The 24,314-nt window shown below is 36.7% G+C and overlaps 1 protein-coding gene across 1 annotated transcript in view; it reads left to right on the top strand.

Annotated features, from left to right (window-relative positions):
* ZNF236 (zinc finger protein 236) overlaps nucleotides 1–24,314 on the top strand; it is a 1,651,223-nt gene that overhangs the window by 678,406 nt on the left and 948,503 nt on the right. Inside the window, exon 12 of the mRNA XM_044067103.1 lies at nucleotides 746–896. Coding sequence (XP_043923038.1) covers nucleotides 746–896 — 151 coding nt within the window. The remainder of the gene's footprint in view (nucleotides 1–745; nucleotides 897–24,314) is intronic.

Below are 24,314 nucleotides of genomic sequence, written 5' to 3'. Positions count from 1 at the left end.
TGCTTTTATCTGTAAGCTTGTTCTTTCTCTCACTTTGTACACTGAAAACATGTTGGGAGTTCTGAGTTTCCTGTAAGTCATCCATGTATTTAACAACCATGAGAGATATCTGGAGGGGCTGCCATACAGTTTTTGGTTGAGTAAGACTGCATGCTTGTACTCATTATCAAATAATTCCTAGAAGCAAAAATGCTTAAATAAAACGGGTCTATATTACAACAGTGAAGAGGCGTGTAATCAAACGCCTCTTCGCAGACACATACAGAGCGAACGTTCAGAACACCAATTTCTTTCCATGGGAAAGAAATCGCTTGGCCTTCCCCATGTGTTTGCCTCTTTCCCCACTGTAGTGCGATCTCGGAGTTGGTATATTTAGTTAGGGGTGGTAGTGCGATCTCGGAGTTGGTATATTTAGTTAGGGGTGGGCGGAGCCCCCACATTGTAATGTTTGAAAGTGTGTGTGTTTGTGTGTTAGTAGTACTGATTTCTTTCCCAGGGAAAGAAATCGGTGTTCTGAGCGTGCGTGCTTTAGTGCGTTCGCTCTATATGTGTCGGCAAAGATGCGTTCGATTAAACGCCTCTTCGCTGTTGTAATATAGACCCAAATAAAACATCTGTAGGATTGTAGTTTACTGCTCTTAAAAACTAAAGAAAAATGTTTACACACGCTAAATGTGGTCAGTATTTTTTAAAATATTGCATATCATTAAAATAGTGAATAATTAGATGTTGCTTTGCTTTATAGGTCTACTTCAGAAAATTCCTAGGGACAGCCAGGTATTCCAGACAGTTAATAATAACAGTAATAACCCTGCAGGTGAAGCTGATAGACCTTACAAATGTCATAACTGTAACAGAGCATACAAGAAATCAAGCCATTTGAAGCAGCATCTCAGGTAAACAGAAACATATCACTCAGCCATAACTGTCTCTGTTTTAGTGCATTTTCTTGAAGAACTTACTGTAAAAATATATAAACTAGAAATAACTTGCAGTGTAATATTAAAGCAAGCATTTCTGCAATGTTTGTGGGTTTAATGGTGACTTAATCATGTTTTTGAAAATTTGTTTTACACCCACATCATGCTAAATAGCTTGTGTTAAGATTAAAAATAACTTTCTGCATTACAGTTTAGCAGAGTAGAATAATCTCATTTATTGTAAAAGAACACACATGTGGAAAACTAAGCAACCGAGGTTTTGTTGCATCAAAAAAACAGCTGTGATTATTTGTATACAGTAAAAGCTTCCGACGGAGCATTTGGTTATCTGTCAGACTGTAGCCACTGATCAATTAAAACTAAACACTTTTGTGTTATTTTGCTAACTAAACAATTTGCAAACCCTTTATCTGTGCCTTTTCTTATTAGGCACAAGTTCCGATCTTCTGTGTTTGAACTGTTCATTTCGCACCTTCCACTTTGGCACTAGTATCTAAAAAGGTTTCAGCACAGGCCTAACCTGCCAGAATCCATCATGAAACAATATGAATTCTGCTTTTAAGAACAAAATATTTTATAAACACTATAAACGCTTTCTATTCTTACAATTCTCCCTTCTCAGTCTCCCATTTGATGCTGTGAAGTGTCATTCAAGTTATTTATTTCATAATGACTAATCAGACATTCTTCACATGCCGTTTCCTTCTGAACTTGTCAAGCATAATGTTTAGACAGACAGCAAAAATAGCTTTATGAGCAGTAAACATGTTTATGTTTGGATGGAATAAAAAAGCAGTTTGAATATTTTTCAGTTTTAGTCCCATTTTGAAAAAAATATTCCTGTCTAAAATTATTTCTTAACACACTTTCCTCACTATCCTATTTTTCATTATGATTTTCTTAAATTGTGGTCAGTGGCACCATTTCATTTCTGTTTTTAGTATGCACATTTTGCAATTTAATGCTTTTTCTAGATTCAAGAAGTTTCTTGATCAAAATGTTGTGCATAAATAAAATAATACTTAATGATTGTTATAGCGATATGCATAAAAAACTTTAATATATTTCCTCCCCATCCAGAGAAAAGGTTTATCAACCATGCCCACTGAGAGTTGTCAGTCTGTTTTGCTTGAGACAGGACTGCATCCTTTTTGTATAATTTCTAGGTGACTATGAATGGTATGCTTGTCCGTGATAAACAAGAAGCACTCCAGTATGATGACTGTGTATTTACCACCCTTAGAAGCAAGGGTGAAGTTGAGTGCCATTCTGTTCAGCAGCACCACACTGTGCATGGCAGTCATTTCAATTGAGATCTTGTTTATTGATTCAAAAGTGACATTACTTGGATACTTCCAAGATGGGTGCACATTAAGTAACAGTTTAATTCTCTCTCTCCTAGTGTGAAAACAGAAACGCAGCAGAGAAGGCCAGTAGACTTGTGTTTTTGTGTAATTTTCATTAGCTGGATAGTTAGTGTACTGCCTGGATCCCAGGAAAAATGAAATACAGAGGATTTGGAAAAAAAATCAGGTATAAAAAGTGAGGCAGAAACACTGACTGAGGAAAGCTGTGCAGCTGTTCAGCAAAAAGCAATGCATCCAACAGACATGAATTCCAGTAACCTACAGGAAGATACAAGACAACTGCACACAGACTTGGTTAAAATAAATGAAACACTGATGGAGTATACCAACACAAACAAAAAAATCCTGAAAAAATGGAAGAAGCTTTAAACAAATAATTAGATGAGCTGACAAAGCTGCATATAGCAGAGGTTGAAATGAAGAAAAGGCTGGGTGAATATAAGACTGCTCAGGAAGAGATGTTTCAAAAAATAATAAGAGTTAGAGGATGGAGCACATAGAGAAAACCTGAGATTTTCAGCTGTACCAGAGAAGCTGGAGGGAACAGACTGCATTAATTTTATGAAAGCAAAGATATGCAACTGTACTTGTATTCCACAACAGGAGTTAGTTGAAAGGGCACATTGTGGTTATGCTCCAAATCTTGCTATGAGAAAGCAACCTAGACCTTTTAATAGTAAAGATGCAATTATACCAGCAGAAGGAGTTGATTTTGACAAATCTGTGGCAGAAGGACAAAGTACTAAAAGTGGAAAACAGTAAAGTGTTTGTGGAGAATGATTACTCGTCCATCAGGTAGAAGAGAGGCAAATTTATTCCACTGTTCGGGGAATGTTGAGATGCAGGTGTACCCAGCATCCCTGGAGGGACAAAATAATTTTTTGATGAAGTACATGCTAAGGAGGAAAAACAAAAGTTTGTCCAACAAAAGTGAGCTGTGAAACAGAAAGAGATTCTGCTTTTTGTTCTTCTGTTAATAAAGACCACAGAGAGACTATACCTGTGAAACCTTTCCAGTGTTTCAACAGAAAATGTTGGAGTGAAGGAAGTGAGCATGAGAACTGACTAAAACAATTGAGAGTATGTTGGAAATGATGCAGTGACAGCATTTAGGAGATGGACATGAGCAGTAATTAAAAACAGTAGCTTAATGTGGGATTACAGTGCAATAATTTTGTGCATGAAATATGACAGAATAAGAAAATCTGGAATCTGTTCAAAAATGTTTGGGGAGAGGAAGAGGAGGGAAAAAGTTACTGTAAGTAAAAAAAATGTATTATTAGCACTGTTTTTGTGGTGTATGATTTTCTTTGCATGCTATAAAGTAACATTTTCTCAGTTGTTTTTAATTGTAATTGGGATTCTATACAGGTGCTGCTGTTTTTTTTTTCTTTTCTTTCTCCCTGCTGTCTTTCTTCTTATTCAATTTTAAGAAATGTAGGCAATGCGATGAAAAAAAAGCCTGGTTATAAAAGAACATGACAAAAGAAAAAATAATGTGCTTTTTCTCATTCTTGCATGGGGAAATGAATGGATTAAGAACATTAGATTGATTTAGTAACAAGTTTTAAGAGTAAGCAAGTAAGTGAAAAAGAATATTGAATATTATGACATTTTTTGTAGCAAAAACATATATGCTCAGTAGCAATTCTGCATCTGGAAACTGTCTGATAAAGAGAAACTGGCTGCCGGTTTCTCATGTCTCCATGGAGACTATCTGACAAAGAGAAACTGGCTACATGCTTATGGAGAATGATTGATTGGCTGAAGGAAAAAACTGAGAAGAGAAATTGACTAGGACATAATGTTCTCTGAAAGCATTTAGGGGTTTTCCAAGCTGGGAGAGCTATAAAGAAAAGACAAACCTAGTTAGCACTTAGTAGAAGCACAGGCTGCACCATGAGTCTTAGCATGTTTAACCTTTATTTTAGATTAACTCAAATCTCTGAGTGTGGCTGTCAGTTTGGGATGTTTGCTCCTATTAGGAGGGTAAAACTTCAGTATTTGAAGATGTACATAGTTTTGTGTGTTAGTTCATAGGTTCATCGTATTACGTTAATAGGTTTTAGGGAGTATTAAGGGTGTGTTTGTTTTTTTTTTTGTTTGAGAGCTTTCAATAAAACAAGAAGTTTTGCAAGATGTGAAATATGCTGAAATGGATATGACAAGAAACAAACTGTGTAAAAGTTCAACCTGTCAAACAGTGTAAACATGCAACACATAAGCTGGAGGTAGACATTTAACAAAAAATGTGTTGGACATAAATGTGGGAATAACTTTTTTATTACAATGATTCATCCTGTAATGTCTTTTAATGTCAACGGTCTCACAGCTAAATACAAAAAAAGAGTAATGAATTATATAAGAATATGTAGAGTGCAAATAGGTATGTTACAGGAGTCACACTTAGAAACAAATGAACATGTGAATTTGATAAAGGTTTTCAGGATGGTTATTCAATGGAATACCTGGGGCAAACAAAAACAGGAGTACTTATATTAATTGCAAGAAGAGCTACAATAGTGATAAAAGAGGATAGAAAATATAATAATGGCAGATTTGTAGTGCTAAGGGGCTACTGGCAAGCGAGGAGGATTACACTGGCATGGATTTATATTCCATCTAAAACTGCTACAATGGAGCTTAAGAAAATTCTGGGAAAAATTATCAGTTTTCTGCAAGGAATATTACGTATAGGTGGGAAGTGGAATGTGATTTGCAACAGTGAAAATGTGTCTGGAGAGCCCAGAGGGGAAAGTATAACAAAGGAGGGCAAAGTTTTGAAGAAATGTATGAAAATATCTGGTGTAGAAGGTGTGAATTCAGTAGCAGGAGTTCAGAATTAATTTATATATTATTCCCACAGGTAGAAAAATGTGCTATTCTAGACGGAATTTATATTTCACAGGAACATGTGCAATTTAATTGAAGATCTTGATACACACCCAGTAACTATTTCAGATCATGTGCCAATAATAACTAAAATAAAAACACAGGGTAATGAAACAAAAACGAGACACTGGTGCTTTCCCACCGATCTATTGAAAAGAGAGGAATTTAAAGAATGGGTAGTGGAGATTATTCAGCAGCTGTTGGAGAGGATAGAAAGTTCTTCTGAAAATATAGCTAGGGAGTGGGATAAAATTAAGGTGCAGTTTAAATAGGGTGGAAATAAAGGGGCCTATGGTTGAGAAGCAACAATAATTATTTAGATGGATTGACACATGCTCAGGTGCTGCAGAATAGGGGGAATCTCACAGAACAAGAAAAGGATCAACTGCAGAATGTTAAGCAGAAAATAAGGGATTACCTCGATAATATGCAAAAGTTTAGAAAGATTGCTGTTAAGCAACTGTTTTTGATAATAACAGTAGAGCACAAAAACTTTTAGGACAATGACTCAGGCAACAGAAAGTAGAAAGGGCTATTGCCAAGCTTAGTGAGCCTATAACAAGGAAGGTAACAAGAGAACCTGTAGAGGTATTAGAAATATTTTGGAAATTCTGTGAAAGTCTGTACAAAGCAGAGACATATGGAAATCAAAAAGATATACAAATGGAAATGTTTATGGAAGAATTAAATATGCTAAGGTTAGAGGTTGATGAGGTTCAATTACTAACGGTTAGGATAGGAGGAGATGAGATAAGCATTGTGCTGTATAACCAATCTACAGGAAAGTCCCCAGGAATAGATGGTAGTTTGGAAGCTAGGAGGGGTGAAGTACAAACTTCCTGGAAGAAAGCAGTGGTAGCTGTACTATCTAAAGAGGATAAAGATGCATTAGACCCAGCTTCCTACAGGACCATTTCAATACTAAACCGTGATTAAATGTTCATGTCTATAATGGCTAAAAGAATGAGAAACGTATTGCCAGAAGTGATAGATATGGATCAGTGTGTGGTTTTGTGGAGGAAGGGCAAAGATTTGACACCATTAACAGAACACTGATGATTCGGAGGGAAGCAGAATGTAAGAAGATACCATTGTTGTTGGTTGGTCTTGATGCAGAGAAAGCATTTGACAAAGTAAGCTGGGACTTTATGAGCAGGGCAGTTGAAGCATTTGCATTTTCTGAAAAACTTATAAGGTTGATTAGGAGGATATATGAGGGATTGGAAGCAAAATTTAAAGTGGGTGGGGTCCTCTCTGATAATGTATGCTTGAGCAGAGGAACCAGGCAGGGGGTGTCCTCTTCCCCCTTTGTTATTTGCATTATATTTAGAAACACTAGCAAAGAAAATAAGGGACTGAGAAATTCAAGTATATAATTGGTATGGTAGTCAAGAAAACCTGGCTCTATTTGCACATATTATTTTATACCTGATAAAACCAGAGAGAGACATTTTGAGATAGTTTCATATCTTTTCGGGATACAAAATGAGTGAAGATAAAACAAAGACAATACTGGTAAGTTATGTACCTACACATGAATTTAGTTCAGCAATATCCGTATTTAGGGGGGCATGATAAAATGAAATATTTTAGGAATTTGGATTAAAAATGATTCTGGTGTGTCAGCTAAGGATATGTGGGAAGATATTAAACAAAAGATAATACAGAACCTGAAAAAGTTGAAGATTTGTTATATGGATATGGATAATAAGATACACGCCGTCAAAATGTTTTTCATCCCTTTAGTCTTGGACATAGGTCAGGCATATTTTATCAACCAGAGAAGTTGTGGATAGCAATTAATAAAGAGCTGAAGGACTTTATCTGGGAGGGGAAGATGGCAAGAGTCAAGTGGAAAACTGATTCTTCCAGTAAAACAAGGCGGATTTGGATTACCCATTTGAAGGGGTATTTCAAAGCTACACAGTTAAGGCACCTATACATAGCACAAGCAGAAAACTGTAATTCAGAGTAGAAAGGGATGATGTTTGAAACATGGGGAAAGCTCAAGAAACAAGGAGAAACTGGGATTTTGGATGCAGACCTTTAAGGAGAATAACAATAATCATACAGAATATTATAATCATAAAGTAGCAGAAAGTATTTTAAGAACTAAACCAACAGGGGAATAGAGAAAGGAGATTCTGCCAATAGGGATGACTGCAGTTAGGGATATAGACAATAGGCAAGAGGGGACTTGAATTTATTGGAAAAAACTGACAAAGGAACCAAGATATTAGGAGCAAATTACTAGAGAGGGAAAGGTAATAGAATGGGAAGAGGCCAAGAATTTATGTGGATTGCAGGTTAGAGCTTGCCTTCACTATCATAGATTGATATCAGAATATAAGCAAAGAGAAAGAAATTGGGGGATGGGGTCCTAAACGAAAGACCAGCACTGGTAGAGTTTTTAGTAGAATCTAGAACAGAAGCTGCCATTGAATAAGGAAGAATTAGTAGAGCATATAAAATATTGCATGGTAAGTATTACGAGTCAGTCAGAGGAGGTTAGAAAGGATTAGGAAGAGAAACTGGATAAGCAGTTCGCAAAGAAACAATGGGAGGATATATGTATGTCTCCCAAGTATGCAACAAAATCTGGAAGATTTAGGATGTTTGATTGGAAATGTTTACATAGATATTTTTATGCCCTAAGTAGACTGCAGAGAATTTTTCCTCAGGTAGACAGCAAATTTTGGAGGTGTAACAGGAAAGAAAGAGGTGCTTGGGAGCATATTTTCTGGAAGCATGGTGGGTTGGCAGACTTTAAAGATTCCCTGCGGGATACAGTGTCAGAGCTGCCGGGTGGGTGGATTGATGTGATGAGGGTGATGATTTTTCTGAGCTGTGATACATAATCGAAATTGCTTAGAACAAGGTAAGGCCTTGCTATGTCTAATTATTGCGGCTGCCCAAAAACCAATTACTAGAAAATGGAAATCAAAATCTAAACCAACTATATTAGAAGTAGTGAGTATAGTAACAAAAGTAAAACAACAGGAATTGAGATATTTAGAAAAGGGTAGGAGAAAACTACATAGGAAAAAATGGGAATCGTGGGAACAATACATACATACAGGGGAGAAATAAGATTTAAAAGAAGGCAGGACTTAAATGAGCTGTGTAATGATTGACTGAAAATGATTGGTTAGATTACAAGTGAGTGTGTCAGTACGGTTTGTGATGTAAAAATGCTTGCAACTACAGTTGTGTCGGTGTGATTCGTTTTCATTTATATAAATATATTATTGCTTATGCCATAAGTGATAGTTTAATAAAGCTGTTTCCTGTTTTAAAAAACGGGGCTGGAATTGAATAATTTATGTAATGTTGCTTAGGTTATATATGTAGTGATATATTTGATGTATAATGTTTGTTAATGTTAATTTAATACAATTTGATTACTTTTGTATAAATGTAAATTTGCCTGTGTCACAAGTGATGATTCAATAAAAGTGATTTAAAAAAGTGGCATTACTTAATATTTCTAACAGTTTAGACAGCATTTTTAATTCCTAAATTGACTGTACTGCCCTGTAAGCAGACAAGATTCCTGCTCCTGAAATAACACCATGCATCACAGTCCTTCAAATGCAGTCTTTTCAGTATTATGATAAAAAGCATCCATCTTCTCAATTTGAATTTTTATTTTTATTTATTTTATTTATTTATTTAAATTTGTTGACCGGGAGTGTCCGACTGGACGTGGGTCCATTTTCAGCGGAGGCCCGGGGAGAAAAGCTCCACAGTAAAATAAACAGACAGTAGTTACATTGGATTACATAGTGATTAACAATTTAACACAGAAATTACTTACTATATCCTATATAATATCCTTTGCCTCCCTCTTTTGGTGAACTTTGTGAATTTTCCCACTAGCTAAAGTCTCTGTATGTCGAACATCTAGAATAACATGTCTTGGATAACAACATCCCATCCAGTCTATTGTTAACCAGGAATAAGCTTGATCTTCACATATTTAGTAAAACTTGTGCCATGCAACCATGCTCAGCCCCCCAGCCCCATTATATATTTTATGAGTAATAGTAGTTACCCCACCTGACAGGGAGTGTTCCATTTTTAACGTAACAAATATGTCCCTTCATGGTCACTGATAGTTGGAGTAGAACCAGTCTAGAGTTCTTGTATTATCACAAGAATTGTCTGTTTTTGACCACAAAAAAAAAAAAAAAAAAAAAAATTATTGTTTTAAATGCTGCTCCTATTTCTGTTTCTGTTTCTGGTAAATGGAAACAAAGGAATACTCCATCATATGCAGTTGGTATATGTGTGCATACCTAACAGTTACTGATATTCATTGTCTTTGCATTGATATACAATGCAGCAGAAAAAGTATTAAACTTAAGATACCAGTCTGGTGTTCTTTGCTTAATTTTAAACAAATGTTTATCTGTAGTAAAAGATTGTTCAGTACTTACAGTTCATATGGCTTCTGATGAAAGTAGGCAGTACAATAAAAGGATAATGATGAATGCTACAACAGTAGTTCCAATATTAGGTCTATACGATTATCTTGCAAGCTTTAGAGGGTTTTCAAAGATTTGCAAGCAAGTATGATGTGTTTTCTTTTTGTAGTCTGTATAATATCAATTTCCAAACAAACTCCACCCTTCATCCCTGAACTAATTGAAATCCTGCAAGTGACGCTTGGTTGCTTGACTCATTGCCTGAATCTTGGGGTGATTCCCAATCATTTCCCACTGTAGATGATGATGCTGGTTTACTAGGTCTCACTTCCAATGATGATGATGATGTTGAATCTCTAAGCCTCACTTCTGACCATGATAAAGACCTTCAGTCACTTAGCCTCACTTCTGTACATGTTGGTATCCCTGCTATCCCTGCTTTTTCATCTGACATGGGCTGCATTTTGCTCATCCTCAATAAATAGTTAGGGGAACTGCCCCCTGTGCTGCTAATGGACAGAAACAACTCCTAAATGCTTTATTCCATGCATGGGTCCCCTCAAATTATCTGTGTTGTAATCCCAGTTATCTTTATTTGGGGTTGTATATAATTATCATCAATGTGATGGGTAAACCTAATCTTTATTCAGATGGCATAGGTTGATTTGAGCACAAAATGGAAAGTTGGCTAAGCTCAAAATGGCCAGCAGGGGCAGCTAGTCTAGTACTTACCTATGAACCTGTAAAGAATGGAATGATGTTAACATCTCTTCGACATCCATCACTAGGAAGAGCTTTCTTGACATGTAACATGTGAATCCAAGTGGGTGATCCTTCACATTGAATGGCTATAGCTGTTGTAAGGAGAACCAAGAAGGGTCCTTTCTATCTTGGATGGAAGACATGTCACCTAGAGAAAGACGTGACAAACCTATGGTAAGGGCAGCATCATGGCAGGAGGCAGGATTTGGCTGTTGCTGTACTTCAACCATTTGAGAATAAATATGCAGAGGAACAGAAAGATGCCTGCAATAAAGAAAAAATAGACTCTTCAACATCTTGTAACTCCAGATTTTGGAAAGTGGTGTAGCTGGCATTTTCATAGTCTTCCATAAGAATTTAATGGGGAGAATATTTTTAGGACTGCTAACTGCACTATATATATCATATAGTACTAGAGGCATTGCTTTTTGGCATTTAAGACCAGTTTCTTTACACAGTTCAAAGTCTGACTCATTCTTTCAACAATCCCTGAAGCTTGGGGCCTTTGAGGGTAGTGGCGTTGCATGCTCACCTTCAAAACCTTGCACAGTTGTTGTACTACCTGGCTTGCAAAATGAGTACCTCTGTTTGGCTGAATACAACAAAGAACACCAAATCTAGAAATAAATTCTTGTAACAGTTTTTGGTGACCATACTGGCATCATTCCTACCAGAAGGGTAAGCTTCATCCCAACTAGAAAGAAAATCTATAGTGACTAAAACATATTTTAACTTTTGGCATTGTGGGATTCATTGAAATCCCACTGAATGCAACAAAAAGGTCACAACAGCTTTTTCCAAGATTGTGTAGGGGCAGCAACATTTTTGACACATTATGCGCTACATAAATTGGACATGTATATACAAATTGCTGAATTACATCAGAGATGTAAGGGGCATGCCAAGCAGTCAAAATTTGTCTTATTAATGCATTTTTTTCCCAGATGAGAGGGCAAGTGATAAGCCCAAACCAGTTGTACAAGAAAAGAATGTGGGGCCAGTAGCCTCCTGTCTGGATGATGCCAGATTGAGCTTCTGGTGAGCGGCTACAGCCATCAAGTATCCTCCTTACCTTTTCAGCATCGTAAGCCTGATTTTGAAAAGCCAAAAATTCCTGTAAAGAAACAAGTGCATTAGTTTCTTGCATTTGTTGCAAAAATTAAATCTGAACAGGATAAGACAATGCAGTTCGTCTGCCCATCATTTCTGCAAAAGCATTTCCCTTTGAAATGTAAAAATCATTAGTCTTGTGTGCAGCACACTCAAAGAAGCTAACTTTGAAAAAGAGCTGGATAGTTTACAGAACCATATGGTACAAAGGGGTTATACAAACAACTTGATGCAAGAGGAGTTAGAACTAATGAAGAAAGATAGAAAGGGAAAGGCTAGACCATGGTTCAAAGCCATTGAGAGACAAATCCATGAGAACAACACAATGATACAAAAAAGTAATAAACATGGGCTTATGCTACAGTATAGCAGCAATATCAGTGGGGTTTGCGAAATAATTAAACAAAACTGGAAAATCTTAAGTGAGGATAGACTCAAAAATGTAGTGGATAAAGAACCAAGCTTTGGTTTTAGATGCAACAGTAACTTGAAAGACGTGTGAAAAAACAGGAATGAGAAATAAAACTAGGTTAACATCAGACAGAACAGGTACTTTTCCTTGCAGGCACTGTAAGACTTGCTTCATGATTAGTGCTAAAAATAGCTTTGTTCACCCCATAAATAAAAAGGAATATATATTTAAACTATATGCAGACTGCCACACGGAAAATGTGGTATATTTAGCAATGTGTCAATCATGCCTCAGTTACTATGTAGGGAAAACCAACTGTAAACTGAAAATTAAAATACAACATCATTTGTAGTATTAGAAAGATGAACGTAATGCTCTGTATGTGCATACTTCTAAGAATCCAACACACACCTTTAAATTTATGGTTATACAGATTAATCATATAAGTAAAAGTGGGGGGGGGGGGGCATAGTGAATGTCACCGAGTATGATGAACTGCGCTGGATTATAGAGCTAGCAGCAAATCATCCACCAGGGTTGAATACTTGTATACCTTTATGACCAGCCCTTAAGAAAAAGAGGGCAGTGAGATGATTGGTGGTTGTGTTTTTAAATGTATTTAAATAGACTTCATGAATGCTGTTTCACTGTCTGATGAAAGGTTATCCCAAAAGCTCTCATAGTTTTATCACCATTTTACTGTTTTTTATGGAATAAAAGTTAGCACAGCCTGTTTGGATTCGACTGTTTTCTTGGATTTACATTGTTTTTTTGGCAAGCGTGTCCTTAAGGAGAGGAAGAGAGAATTTTTATTCTAAGCTGTTAAGTGTTCTACTGCAGAGTTGAGGTAACAGTTCCATAATGGGTAGCTGCAGGAATGGAACAAACAAAGCTGTTAGTGTTTTGCTGCAGAGCTGAGGTAAAGTTAATAATTTTTCCAAGCTGTGTGTGTTAACAATGGTTTCTAGCTGCAGGAATGGAACGAACAAAGCTGTTAGTGTTTTGCTTTAGAGTTAGTAACTTTTCCAAGCTGTGCGTGTTAACAATGGTTCCTAGCTGCAGGAACGGACAAAGCTTTTAGTGTTTTGCTGCAGAGCTGAGGTAGAGTTTTGCTGCAGAGTTAACAACTTTTCCAAGGTGTGTTTAATGGTTTCTAGCTGCAAAGCTGTTAGTGTTTTGCTGCAGAGTTGAGATATAGTTGTGTGTGTGTGTGTGTGTGTGTGTGTGTGTGTGTGTGTGTGTGTGTGTGTGTGTGTGTGTGTGTGTGTGTGTGTGTGTGTGAAATGCCCCAGGTGAATATACCTGGTGGCTAGAGGTACTCAGGCTCAAACCCTGTACCTTGGGTACAGGTAACACTTGTGAAATTTATGCCTCATGTTTTTGTTCTGTTCCTCATAAAATCTGTGGTTTTCTGGATTTTTTGGCAAATCAGTGAAGGATTGAATTCACTAAATAATAGGCATTTGAATTTCACAAAACCTTTTATTCTAGCAATTTTCTAGGTGTATAAGATCAGAATTTGAAATGTGTCTGTATTTTTGGGGCTGTATTCCCCCATTATTGGCTTTGTCCAGTTTTTTTTTTTTGTGCTAAGAGGTTGAGCGCTATGGTGAGAAGTGAGAACTGAATTCTGTATTCCCCCATTATTGGCTTTGTCCAGGTTTATTGTGCTAAGAGGTTGAGACTTGAGAGCTATGGTGAGAAGTGAAAACTGAATTCCCTAAATGATAGCCATTTAAGTTTCAGTCTTCCATCTGTCAGGAAACTGCTGATTTGGCATAGTGGTATGTTGCTCTGACTGTAGTGCACAGGGTCCTAGGTTCAAGACTTGGCAGTGAAACACATGGTGGTAACATAACATCTTATTCTAGCAACTTTACAAAATTATACAAGCAATGTTTAAAATGTGTCCCTGGTTTTTGGTCTTTTGCCCCCCACCCCCAAAATATTTTGGCTTTTTACAGATTTCTTGTGCTGCAAAGTTGAGAGATGCAGTTGAGTGTTGAGTGGATTTTACAAGGAGCTGAGAGCTTCAGGGGAAGAGAAGTTTGCTTTTGGTGCAGAAGTCTGTGGGTTCTACTCCTACGGTATGTAGATGCATTGCTAATTACTGTACTGTATTGTTGTACTTTTAAAGGGGTGGGTGTAACAAGTCAAGGGTATAGTTACAGATAACAACAGAAGTGAAAAAATGTCATGCACAAGGGTATTTGTGCCTTAGTGGAAAGAGAAAAAAATATCATTAACTCAAATTCAGGAACAGAAAATTAGAATTATATTCTGTGCTGCATAATCCTGCATTATAAGAAAATTATTTTTAAACAAGTACAGTACATTTTCCAGCATTCAAGATAAAACATATTTTTCCACTGCAGACAGTAGGGAAGCAAGTGTGTGGCCATTTGACAGCACCTGGTTTTCAATGATAGTTTTTGATGCTTCAGGATGAATGTAGGAGAGGGTCTGTCAGTACTTGGACTAAAAATTAGAAGTCTTAAAACATGCAGCTCACCTTGTTTATTTTGTTGTGCATTTATAGTTATTGAGTTGGTCTGATAACAGAAATCAGAGTAAGATTGTGCTATAAAATGTAAAAATAAAATCCAAATAATCACTGTAGAAGTAAAGCAGTATGCACGTTGTGTTTATGGTAAATGGGGTGAAATAGCCAGGTAATGGGACATTGGAATGGCTGGGGGGGCCTCTGATGCCATATTTTGGTTGTCTGTTCTTCAGTTTGCGTTTGAAAGGTGGTATCCCACAATTCCACTGGAGTGGGTGGGGTCACACAATTATCTATGCAAATTTCATGTTAATCAGCATACAGCTTTGTACCTATTTTTCATGGGCTTTGTCCAGATTTCTGATGTTTCCAGGCTGAGAGGTATGTCGCCACCCATGGATAACACCAATTGAATGTCACCCTGTTGTCCTGCCCTTAAAGCCTCCTTTTTTCTCCATCCTTAAATACCACTGTGTTTCTTAGTCGCCTCTGTGTTTCACTATGGTTAGCCCTACGTAACCTTTCGACATAACTGCCAGCTTATAACCAATCTCCAGCTTCCCATATCTTCCTTGTTCTGTGATTTATATTACCTGCTGCCACAAAGCTAACGAAATGGAGCATTGCTACCTTTCCTTACTTCCTAAGTTTCAGCTGCCATTTACATATTATCACCACTTTACCTTTCCAGACGGATCTGTCACAAACTTTCTGTACTCCTCAAAAAAAAACAAAATCAGCTCCTCAACATTTTTTTCTATGTGTATCAGTGCTTCCTATTAACTTGACACTGGTCTTATCTCTATTTCTACAGAATTACTATGACAGAATAGTTCACCATCATAGAAGTATATTGTTGTATCAATTGTATTTATTGTATTTATCATATTCAATTTTTTAGTAATGATCTGAGATTGTATTGTTCATAGTTTTGAGTGCAATATATTATTGTTATATATAGTGGTATAGTATATTGAGTTATTACTAGTCTTTGCATGTCAGTAACAAGACAGAAATATTAGATTTACTCATCTATATATATATGGTTATACAGTATATTACTTATTTAATTATTATATGGTTTTAATATATTTATAAATATATACATAGATTCTATACATCATATATTTTAAATATTGTTTTTTAAGGTTTTAATGAATCAATTAATTTTGGCGCCAAAGGAGAGTATTTAAATGATTTGCGGAAATGTAATGATGGTTCTGAGGAAGTCTAGAGAGGAACAGATGAAAGCGCTTAACCCTCTGTGTATAATTCATCTTTTATCAGTTATTGAAGTTAGTGCAACGTGTTGTGTTCACCACATCTATTAGGATGTGTTTTGTGGAATAAATTTCGTCATTTATCACAATACTAACGTGGTCATCGGACTTTTTGTGTTTGGAGAGCTGTGACACTTGGTTATACGGACAAGTTGTGGTTTCTGTTCTGGTCGAGTTTCCGTGCTGTGTTCGGTATTGGGATTACTGTTTGGTTTGCGCATTATACACTCTACTGCTAAGAATCCACTACCTTCCGAAAGAGAGTCTAGATCCTTAGAAAGGTGGGGAAAAAAGGTATATACCTCAGCCACCCTAGCCATGAGGGCCTTAAATTGTCAGTTCCATATGCTTAAATATCATCAGTTTCTGTTATCACAATTAAGAAATAAAATGTCTCAACCTGAACAACCAGATTTGAAGGAGTTGCAGGATATGATGCATAGTGCAGAACAAGTGGGTAAACACACCTTACAATGTGGCTATGATGCCCTAGAGGCCTCAAGCAGAGCTGCTGTGACAGGATCAGTCATTCGTAGACATGCCTGGCTTAGAGAACAAACCGTGCCTGACCATGTTAAAGCTAAGCTACTAGATGCTCCTTTACAAAAGGATGTACTATTTGGTACTAATGCTGAGGAGATACTACAGAAAATGGAAGAAAAAGCTAAATCTATGCAAACTGTCAAAGCTTTACTACAGGTTCAGCCACCACGTTTTAGCAGAAATTGGCCTTTAAAGAACTGGTCCTTTCCAGCCACGGACAAGCCATAAAGAGGTAGATACAGGTGCACAAGGGGCAGAGGACAACCTCAAGGATCATATAGAGGCAGACAATGGCAAACTCCAGCAACAAGAGGTGGTGAAGACAGTGCACAGCAATACAGGAAACAAATCCAATGACTTCCCCCTTTTCATGCCAAGCAAGTCTCAGCTGGCAGCACCCTTGGGAGGAAAGCTGGCATTATTTACAAGAAATTGGCATATTATCACAACAGACAAATGGATCCTGGACATTATAAACAGAGGCTACAGATTTCATCTTCACACTCTCCCAAAAATGAGAGGCATGCCGAACCTGCCACACAATCAAAGGGCAGAGGCTCAAATACAAATTTCAAAGCTTATGGCCATGAAAGCTATTCAAGAGGTACCTACTCACGAACAAGGTCAAGGTTTTTATTCCAGACTTTTTCTTGTACCAAGGAAAGGAACCGACTGGAGACCCATTTTGGACTTATCCATCCTAAACACATTTCTACTCGTACCAAAATTCAAGATGCTCACATTACAGCAGCTTCTTCCCATGCTGGGCAAGGAGTTTTGGCTGGTAACATTGGACCTCAAGGAGGCATACCTGCATGTCCCAATCAGACAAAGCTGCAGAAGATACCTCAGATATGGCGTCGGCTGTGTCTTATATACCCCTGTTGCACTGACGTCAGGAAAGAAAGCGACGACAACCGACGCCGGACCTAGACTTTGGAATTTGGCCGACTGAGGACCCGCCTGACGGCAGAGAACCCATCTGTGATTACTGCAGCTGTATTAGCACTCGAACATCTACATTTATGGTAGGTACAAAACTGTACTTTTCTCTCCCTTTCATATGCTTAATGGCCCATTCTCCTTCCCCCTCCCAGTGTATTGAATGATTTCCTCCCTCTTCAATTCATCTAGCACTGCTCTATTCTATCTTCTTGCAATCTTCTCCCCAGATCTTCACTCCACCCTCCTTTATAGTTTTTTGTAACAGTCTGCAAACATCTTTTAATTTCTGCCTCTTTCTTGCTTTATTACCATCAGACGGTAGTGTAAAGTGACCATAAAGACAGTGTGTAGAAGGCACCACCAGGTTTACAAGGATTACTAGTGTGATTTCAGAAATATGACATAATTGTGAATCCTAAACCAGGAAAAGAGATGCATACAGCAAATGTGATGAGCAGTTCATATTTGTCAGAGCAACAAGATTTGTTTGATGAAGTTAGATAATTCTACAGTTACCGTTGATGGAAAAGACATTTAAAGTACTGCCAGTGAATCTGGGAATGCAGATGCTGTAGCTATATAAGGTCAGAACAGAAAATTGCTGGAATGAAAGAAATGCAGCCATGTTTTTCATTTACATGAGAGATGAAAGATTAGTTTTTATGTTGAAGGCTGATAAATTACTAGTCCCCAGTCAACTAAGTAATGAAATGTTAGCAGGAATATGCAAGTCTCACTTAAGAACTGTAAACTGTGAAGGCAGAGCTTATAATGTTTTGGTTAGGAATTTAGGTATATATAGCAGAATGTTCAGCATTATGCTGTATGTAATACTTACCAAATTAATAATCCAAAATAAAAGATTAATTATTATAGATTTGATGAAGACAAAGTCAAATGGATGTGTTTCATTATCAAGACTGTGCATATTTGATGCGTGTTGACTATCATTTGAAGTTTACTGGGTCGTGACATTAAGTGATAACTAAAAGTAGATATTTATTTAATGCACTAAATGCTGTATTTTCAATTATTGAAGTTCTGGATGGGATCCTGTCAGACAGAAGTCCACATTGAGCCATTGTAGACTTTAAAAAAAGAGTGGGAGTTTCAACATTTGCCCTTTACTCCTCGCTGTCCACTAACTAATGGTCAAGTTATGAGGACTGTACAGACTCTAAAAACTTTATGAAGAAATTTTAGAACAGTAACAGTAACTTGGAATATTGGAATAATCCACTGAAAAAGGAGATCTTCTTTTTATCTACACTAATAAAGGTTTTTAGATTAAAAGAGTAGAATTCCAGCATCTGTATCTTTATCAGTATGTGATAATGAAAATCTAGTACTAAAAAAGACAAACAATCAATATGGACAAGTGTTTTACTGTGTTAGGATGCAGAACACCTGAGTTCATGAAAAGAAGGTACAGTAAAAATACCGGGTGTGGTTTTACAGGTAAACAACAAGAAGTTGCTGTTCTAAAGAAGTGTGAACAGCAAACGCGATTTGCTGTTCATAATTTGTATGAAAAATTGTGGAGGACAAATCAGAGAGGTGTTCAAAAGTAATATGTCTTAATGTGACTACTGAATAAATACACTGTTCATAATGTCTCATTTTCTGAGATTTCAGGGCTGTGTATGCAAAGATGTCACATGATGATCCTACAAGTCAAACATTTTCATCAAGTACAAACTCTTCCTCTTTAGCCTCACTTGTAGTATCTTTCTAAAATATGTGTTCCTGCTATGTACTTCCTTCAAATTTCCTGTTTCTTCTTGGAACCCATATTTTGTTCTGGAGAAGGTAACAATCATTCCCTTTGAAACAAGCATCTACAATTGAAATATTTCACTTGGAATTTTTTTTGCAGTCACTTCAGCCAGAAGTATTTCAGAGCTGCAAACCTTGCATGGTCATACTTGGAAACCAATTATCCATAGAGACAAGATGTCCCTGAAGACAAATACTTTCTGCATTTTCCCCCTGGTTATACTAGTTATGGAGAACATCTCTTGCATTGCATGGATGTTCACAGGCAGTTTAGATTTCATTGAGATAGAATGAAATGCGTGAGGAAGGAAATCCAACTTTTTCTTCTATTTTCATCCAAAAAATGGGCACCAAAGTGTTAAAGGTAACCCTACCTGTTTGGCATTCACACAGGATAATGTTTTGTCACAAAAGTATGTAAAACCATTAACTGAATCATCTGATTCTTAAACTAATAGATTTGTGGTTACCTCACAAGCCTTCTTGAATGCTTACTTCTATGAGGAGCCACCCAAAAGGATAAGCTTGTAACTGTTCTAGAGAAGGAGATAAAGTCCTAAAACCAGATACAAAAAGTTACATACTTATTATATTAACAAAGCTACATTGACAGTTTCATGTCTGCCACCCCACTCCCCTTTCTCTGACGGGGGGGGGGGGTAATGGATACTGTTCTGCTTGTTGGCGTGCCTCTAAACTTTTTCTTCTTGTTTTGTTCGCTGTACCTCAGAAGAGCACTCAAAATATCTGGAGCATAATCTTGGGTGCTGAGAATTATGGATAGAATAAAGGGGCTGTAGTATCCTGGGAGGGTTGGGCTAAGTCCTTCTGGTCTTAGTCCTAGATATAACACAGGTGAGGTTGCCAGTGCAGATCTACCTTTAAGGTATGTATATAACTTTCATTTCCCAGTGGAGGTGGTATGATATGGTTTAAAGCTTGAGACCTGTGATTATTACATGTTCACTGATAATACCAATACTATAGATTGTGTAACTGTGAAACTGCTGTTGGAGTGTACAGACCACCAAATCCCAGTACTGATGACCTAGAGGAATTCATAATTAATTCATATTCATAGTTCATTGCATGAACCACACACAGGAAGAAGGAATAATAATGGCTGAAGACTTATTTACAAGAAACAGGAATAGTATTGATTCAACATTAGTAAGGAAATTATTTACGATGTATGCTCAGTAACAGCAACTGCTTCAGATTGTAAAAAAGTCTGGCAGGGTTCAGAACATAATATACATTCTTTATGTTCCTAAGGAAATGACTGTTACTTCATGTCAGGTTTTACTACCGTTGATCTGTGCTGATCATGGAGTTATAAAAGGTAAATCTGCTGCTAGGTAATTCTGCCAAACTAAAATCTAAACTAATGCACAGAAGATTAATAAGAGATTATATGTAAGCAAAACAGTCACTATGTAAAACTAACTGGTGTGATGCATTCAGTGGAAAATGTGGTGAAGGGATGTTGCAAATTTTGAAAGAGAAATTGTTTCAATTTAGAAAATCAAAAACCTGTTTAACATCAGAGTCTGGCCATACAATATCAGGAGGATATATTTCCATAAGAGCAAAATACTTAAGTAGGATGAGAGACAAAAATATATATAAGGAATGAAAAAAAGGTCAAACTATTACTATGAAAACTGAAATAAACAAGCTGGACAGAGAAATTGAACGTAACGGGAGACAAGATTAAGAGACAAATATAAAAATATTATGCACAGTAGGAAACCTGTTTATAGATGCATAAGATGTGGAAGGAGTAAAGACATACAAATTGATGAACTATGTATAGATTCTAAAATTTATTCTCGGATACAATGGGTTATAGATATATTTACAAAGTCTTATGCAAAGCAGTTTGGCTCCACAATGTTGATGATAAATTGTCCTAATATCCAGATAACCTCAAGTAATGAAATCAAATTAATTTATATTGAAAAAGAATTAGGCAAACTGGACCCAGACAAAACACAGGGAAGAAGCAGACTTAGTAATAATGACCTGAGAACACTTCAGTATGAACTTACAGTACCATTATATCTTTTATTCCCTAGGTAATTTAAATGTGGACGGATTCCTCCAGATTGGAGGTATGCACTTCATAAACCTATCTTTGAGGGAAAGGGGAGCAGAGTTGTAGAGACCCATAAGTTTACTTTCATGTTTTGTAAAAAATAATAGAGAATGTTATTGCACATAAATTGTCAGTAAATTGTCAAAAATAGAAAGGTTAGGAGTTAAATCCATGTAGAAGAATGTTTATATTGAAAATAGACGAATAATCATGTGTAACACAATGTTCTGTAACAGTATAACAGCTATAAATAAAAGTTTGTGCTGTGATGTAATTTATATAGATTTAACTTCTGCATTTGTTGAGGTCATATACAAAATACTGATCAGTAAATTAGATCACGTAGGTATTGATGTACTCTTGATAAGCGGGATAGCCACATGGCTTATAAATACGACATAGCAAAGTGAGGTTGACCCACAGGGTTCTCTCCTAACCTAATACTTGTTTAGGTTTGTTTTTCAGATCTGTCTTTTTTGTCAGGTGTTCTGCAGTATATACAGTTTACATGATAATGTGTAAACTGTTTTCATGTGTTACAGGTAGGGCATGTCTGTAAAATAACTTGGCTAACTTGACCAATTAGACACAGAAAAAGTGTATGTTGATTAATGCATCAAACACTAAGCATATGAGGTTTGGGAAATGTAGATTGAAAGATAAATATTTAATATGACACACAGTGATTGAAACTGTAGATTCACTTAAGGACCTGGATGTATGGGTAGATCTAGCTTTGAGGTTTTCTAATCATATGAACAAATTGGTTGATGATAGTTATAAAGCTGTAGACTGTATAAAAAGATTTTTAAAGTATAGGAAAAGTGTGAAATCATTGTTTAAGTTATATTAGACCCAAACTTGAGTATGGGATAACAATATGGGAACATTATAAGAAAACAAGCATGAGTAAACTGGAAAGAATGTAGCCAAAGTATACTAAGGGCAACCATGGATTATGAAAGAGTAAATTATCTGAAATTGTATGATGTCTCATACAGACATTTAAAAGAAGACCTTATTCAAGTATGTACAGCATTTGGAGAATGCTACCGCTGGGAATGTTTGGGGTTATCAAAAAATAGTAGGCAATCATCAGACAGCTTAGGTAGAAGATTTATGAATGAAAGGTGTACTTATCGGTTCTCAGAGAGTAGCTGATGCATGGAATAGAATACAAAATTGCATTAAAGCAAGCATTAGTTTTAAAGAACAGCCTGGACAGTTGTTATGGGAATAACTGTTTTGGTATATTGGCAGGTCAGAAAGGCATTATTGCCCCTGCCTGAAATATTTGTGTATATGAGGGTATGTGTGTAGTGGCAGCATGGTGTATAAGTTGATGTTAAGGACTGTTGTCTAGGATGCCACTTAGCTTTTATCAGTATTCTTTTTGAAAAAAATGATCAGAGTGAATTATTTTGTCATTGAAAGAATCACAAGTTGCCATGGCATTACAACTTATGCTGTGCCCTGACCGAGATCAGAAGTGTATATTTAATGACAAGTGATGAAAACATGCATTTATGAAGCAGAAGCTAGCTCTGTGGTGCACATATGGAACCTTGTGATCTAGCAGTCACAGGTTAGAGGAAATGGAGGGGGTGAGAATGAGTAGCTTAAATGCTGGCATGCCCATCCTAAGGGATTATCTCATGCCTGGCTGTGACACCTAGTAGAGGTTGGGGTTTCTCTTTCAAGCAGCTAAAAAACATGGAGAAACCACAGACAGACTTATATACACATAATGGTGTACACATTGTAGGATATGTACACAAACTGCATCAGCAGTGCAACTTGTCATTTACAGCTCTGGGGTTAAAGGTAGACTAGATGCGAAAAGCCTACTCTACTTTTAGGATGATGCTATACCAAGACATCCCCTTATCTCCTCTCTGCTTTGTTGTGGAGCTTGAAATGGGACACTGGCAGATGGTGGATTGTGGGGGAAACCAAAAATAAAAATGAAAAAATCTTGAGGTAGAAGAGTCATTGTATCCTTTTGGTAAAGATGTGTAGCAACTTAAGTTTTTAAGGTGAGGCTGTACAAAAATGCCAGCCTGTGCAGACTAGGGAATACTGTTGCTGTGACAGATCTTCCTTCAGCTTTATGTAACCTACTCCCAAGATGCTGTGACCTGACCTCGAATTTCATAGCCTTAAATTTGTATATAGTGGCATACCAGGATAGTGTGTACGTGCGCATATATATATATATATATATATATATATATATATATATATATACAAATACATATAGACACGTGTTTGAGTGCTCACCCGTGCATGCATGTTTTGTGGTGTAAGTAAATCAGATTTCATTTATCTCTGTTTTGATACTGCCTGATGGATCCACCCAGGATTCATTGTAAGGATCACAGTCTTGTTAGACTACTAGATTGCTTCTTTTATGTTTATTCCTTTCACCATCAAAATAATCCACAAGGTCAGTCAGACCAACCCCTTCTACTGCTTACAAAGCTGGAGCAGCACAAGAAGCATTCATGCTTTCTCTGGCTAAACCAATTTTGATGTCTAATTTTGCTTCATTTGACCTAATCTAGACATATATACCTAAACATCCAGTTATATGTGTCAAGGAGGGGACAAAGTGTTCCAATCAAACCCATCAGATCCAAAATTCCCAGCCTGGCTTTTGAAAATTAGGTAGCTAATCAGTCATTTTAATGTGTTCACTGGTATTTTTAGAGTTTACTGTGCTGTAGGACATATTCTTCAGGGAAACATGCATGATGTGAAATAGGAAAGTGTCAGTTTGGTGTTCAGGCAGGCAGATATGGATTATTTGACTGTCCTCGTAGTGTTCATCAGCTCCAGAATTAAGCTGGTACTCTCTCTGCCATTTCATAGCTAGCTAATTTGAAACTGGCCAGTTTAACTGGTTTGTTGGAATATGCACATAATAAAATAATTCTGCAGACTGCTTCTCCCTCCATACTCTCCCATCAGTGACTTATATAACACTCTTCTAAAGAACAACTTGCATCTGAAGTTTCCTTATCATTACTACATTTTAACTCTAAATAAAACAAAAAAATGAGAGTACAGAGTACTTGTTGAAACTATCCTTTCAGAAGACTTCCAGTTCAGTAAATAGTGTGCTCTACAACTCAAAATACTTTGTGGTCACATTTCAGGAGACCAGTATGTTATAATGTTTGTGAAGTGAAATTATTTTATGTCATGGATTTATGTCATTTTAATATATCGTAGAATATGTGATATTTTGTGATTTAT

The sequence above is a fragment of the Protopterus annectens genome, chromosome 3.part1 (genome assembly GCF_019279795.1).
Source record: "Protopterus annectens isolate FY-2018-M chromosome 3.part1, PAN1.0, whole genome shotgun sequence".
NCBI classification, from domain to species: domain Eukaryota; kingdom Metazoa; phylum Chordata; order Ceratodontiformes; family Protopteridae; genus Protopterus; species Protopterus annectens.
The sequence above is the reverse complement of the archived record's forward strand: the minus strand, read 5'-3'. Positions and strand labels throughout refer to the sequence as shown.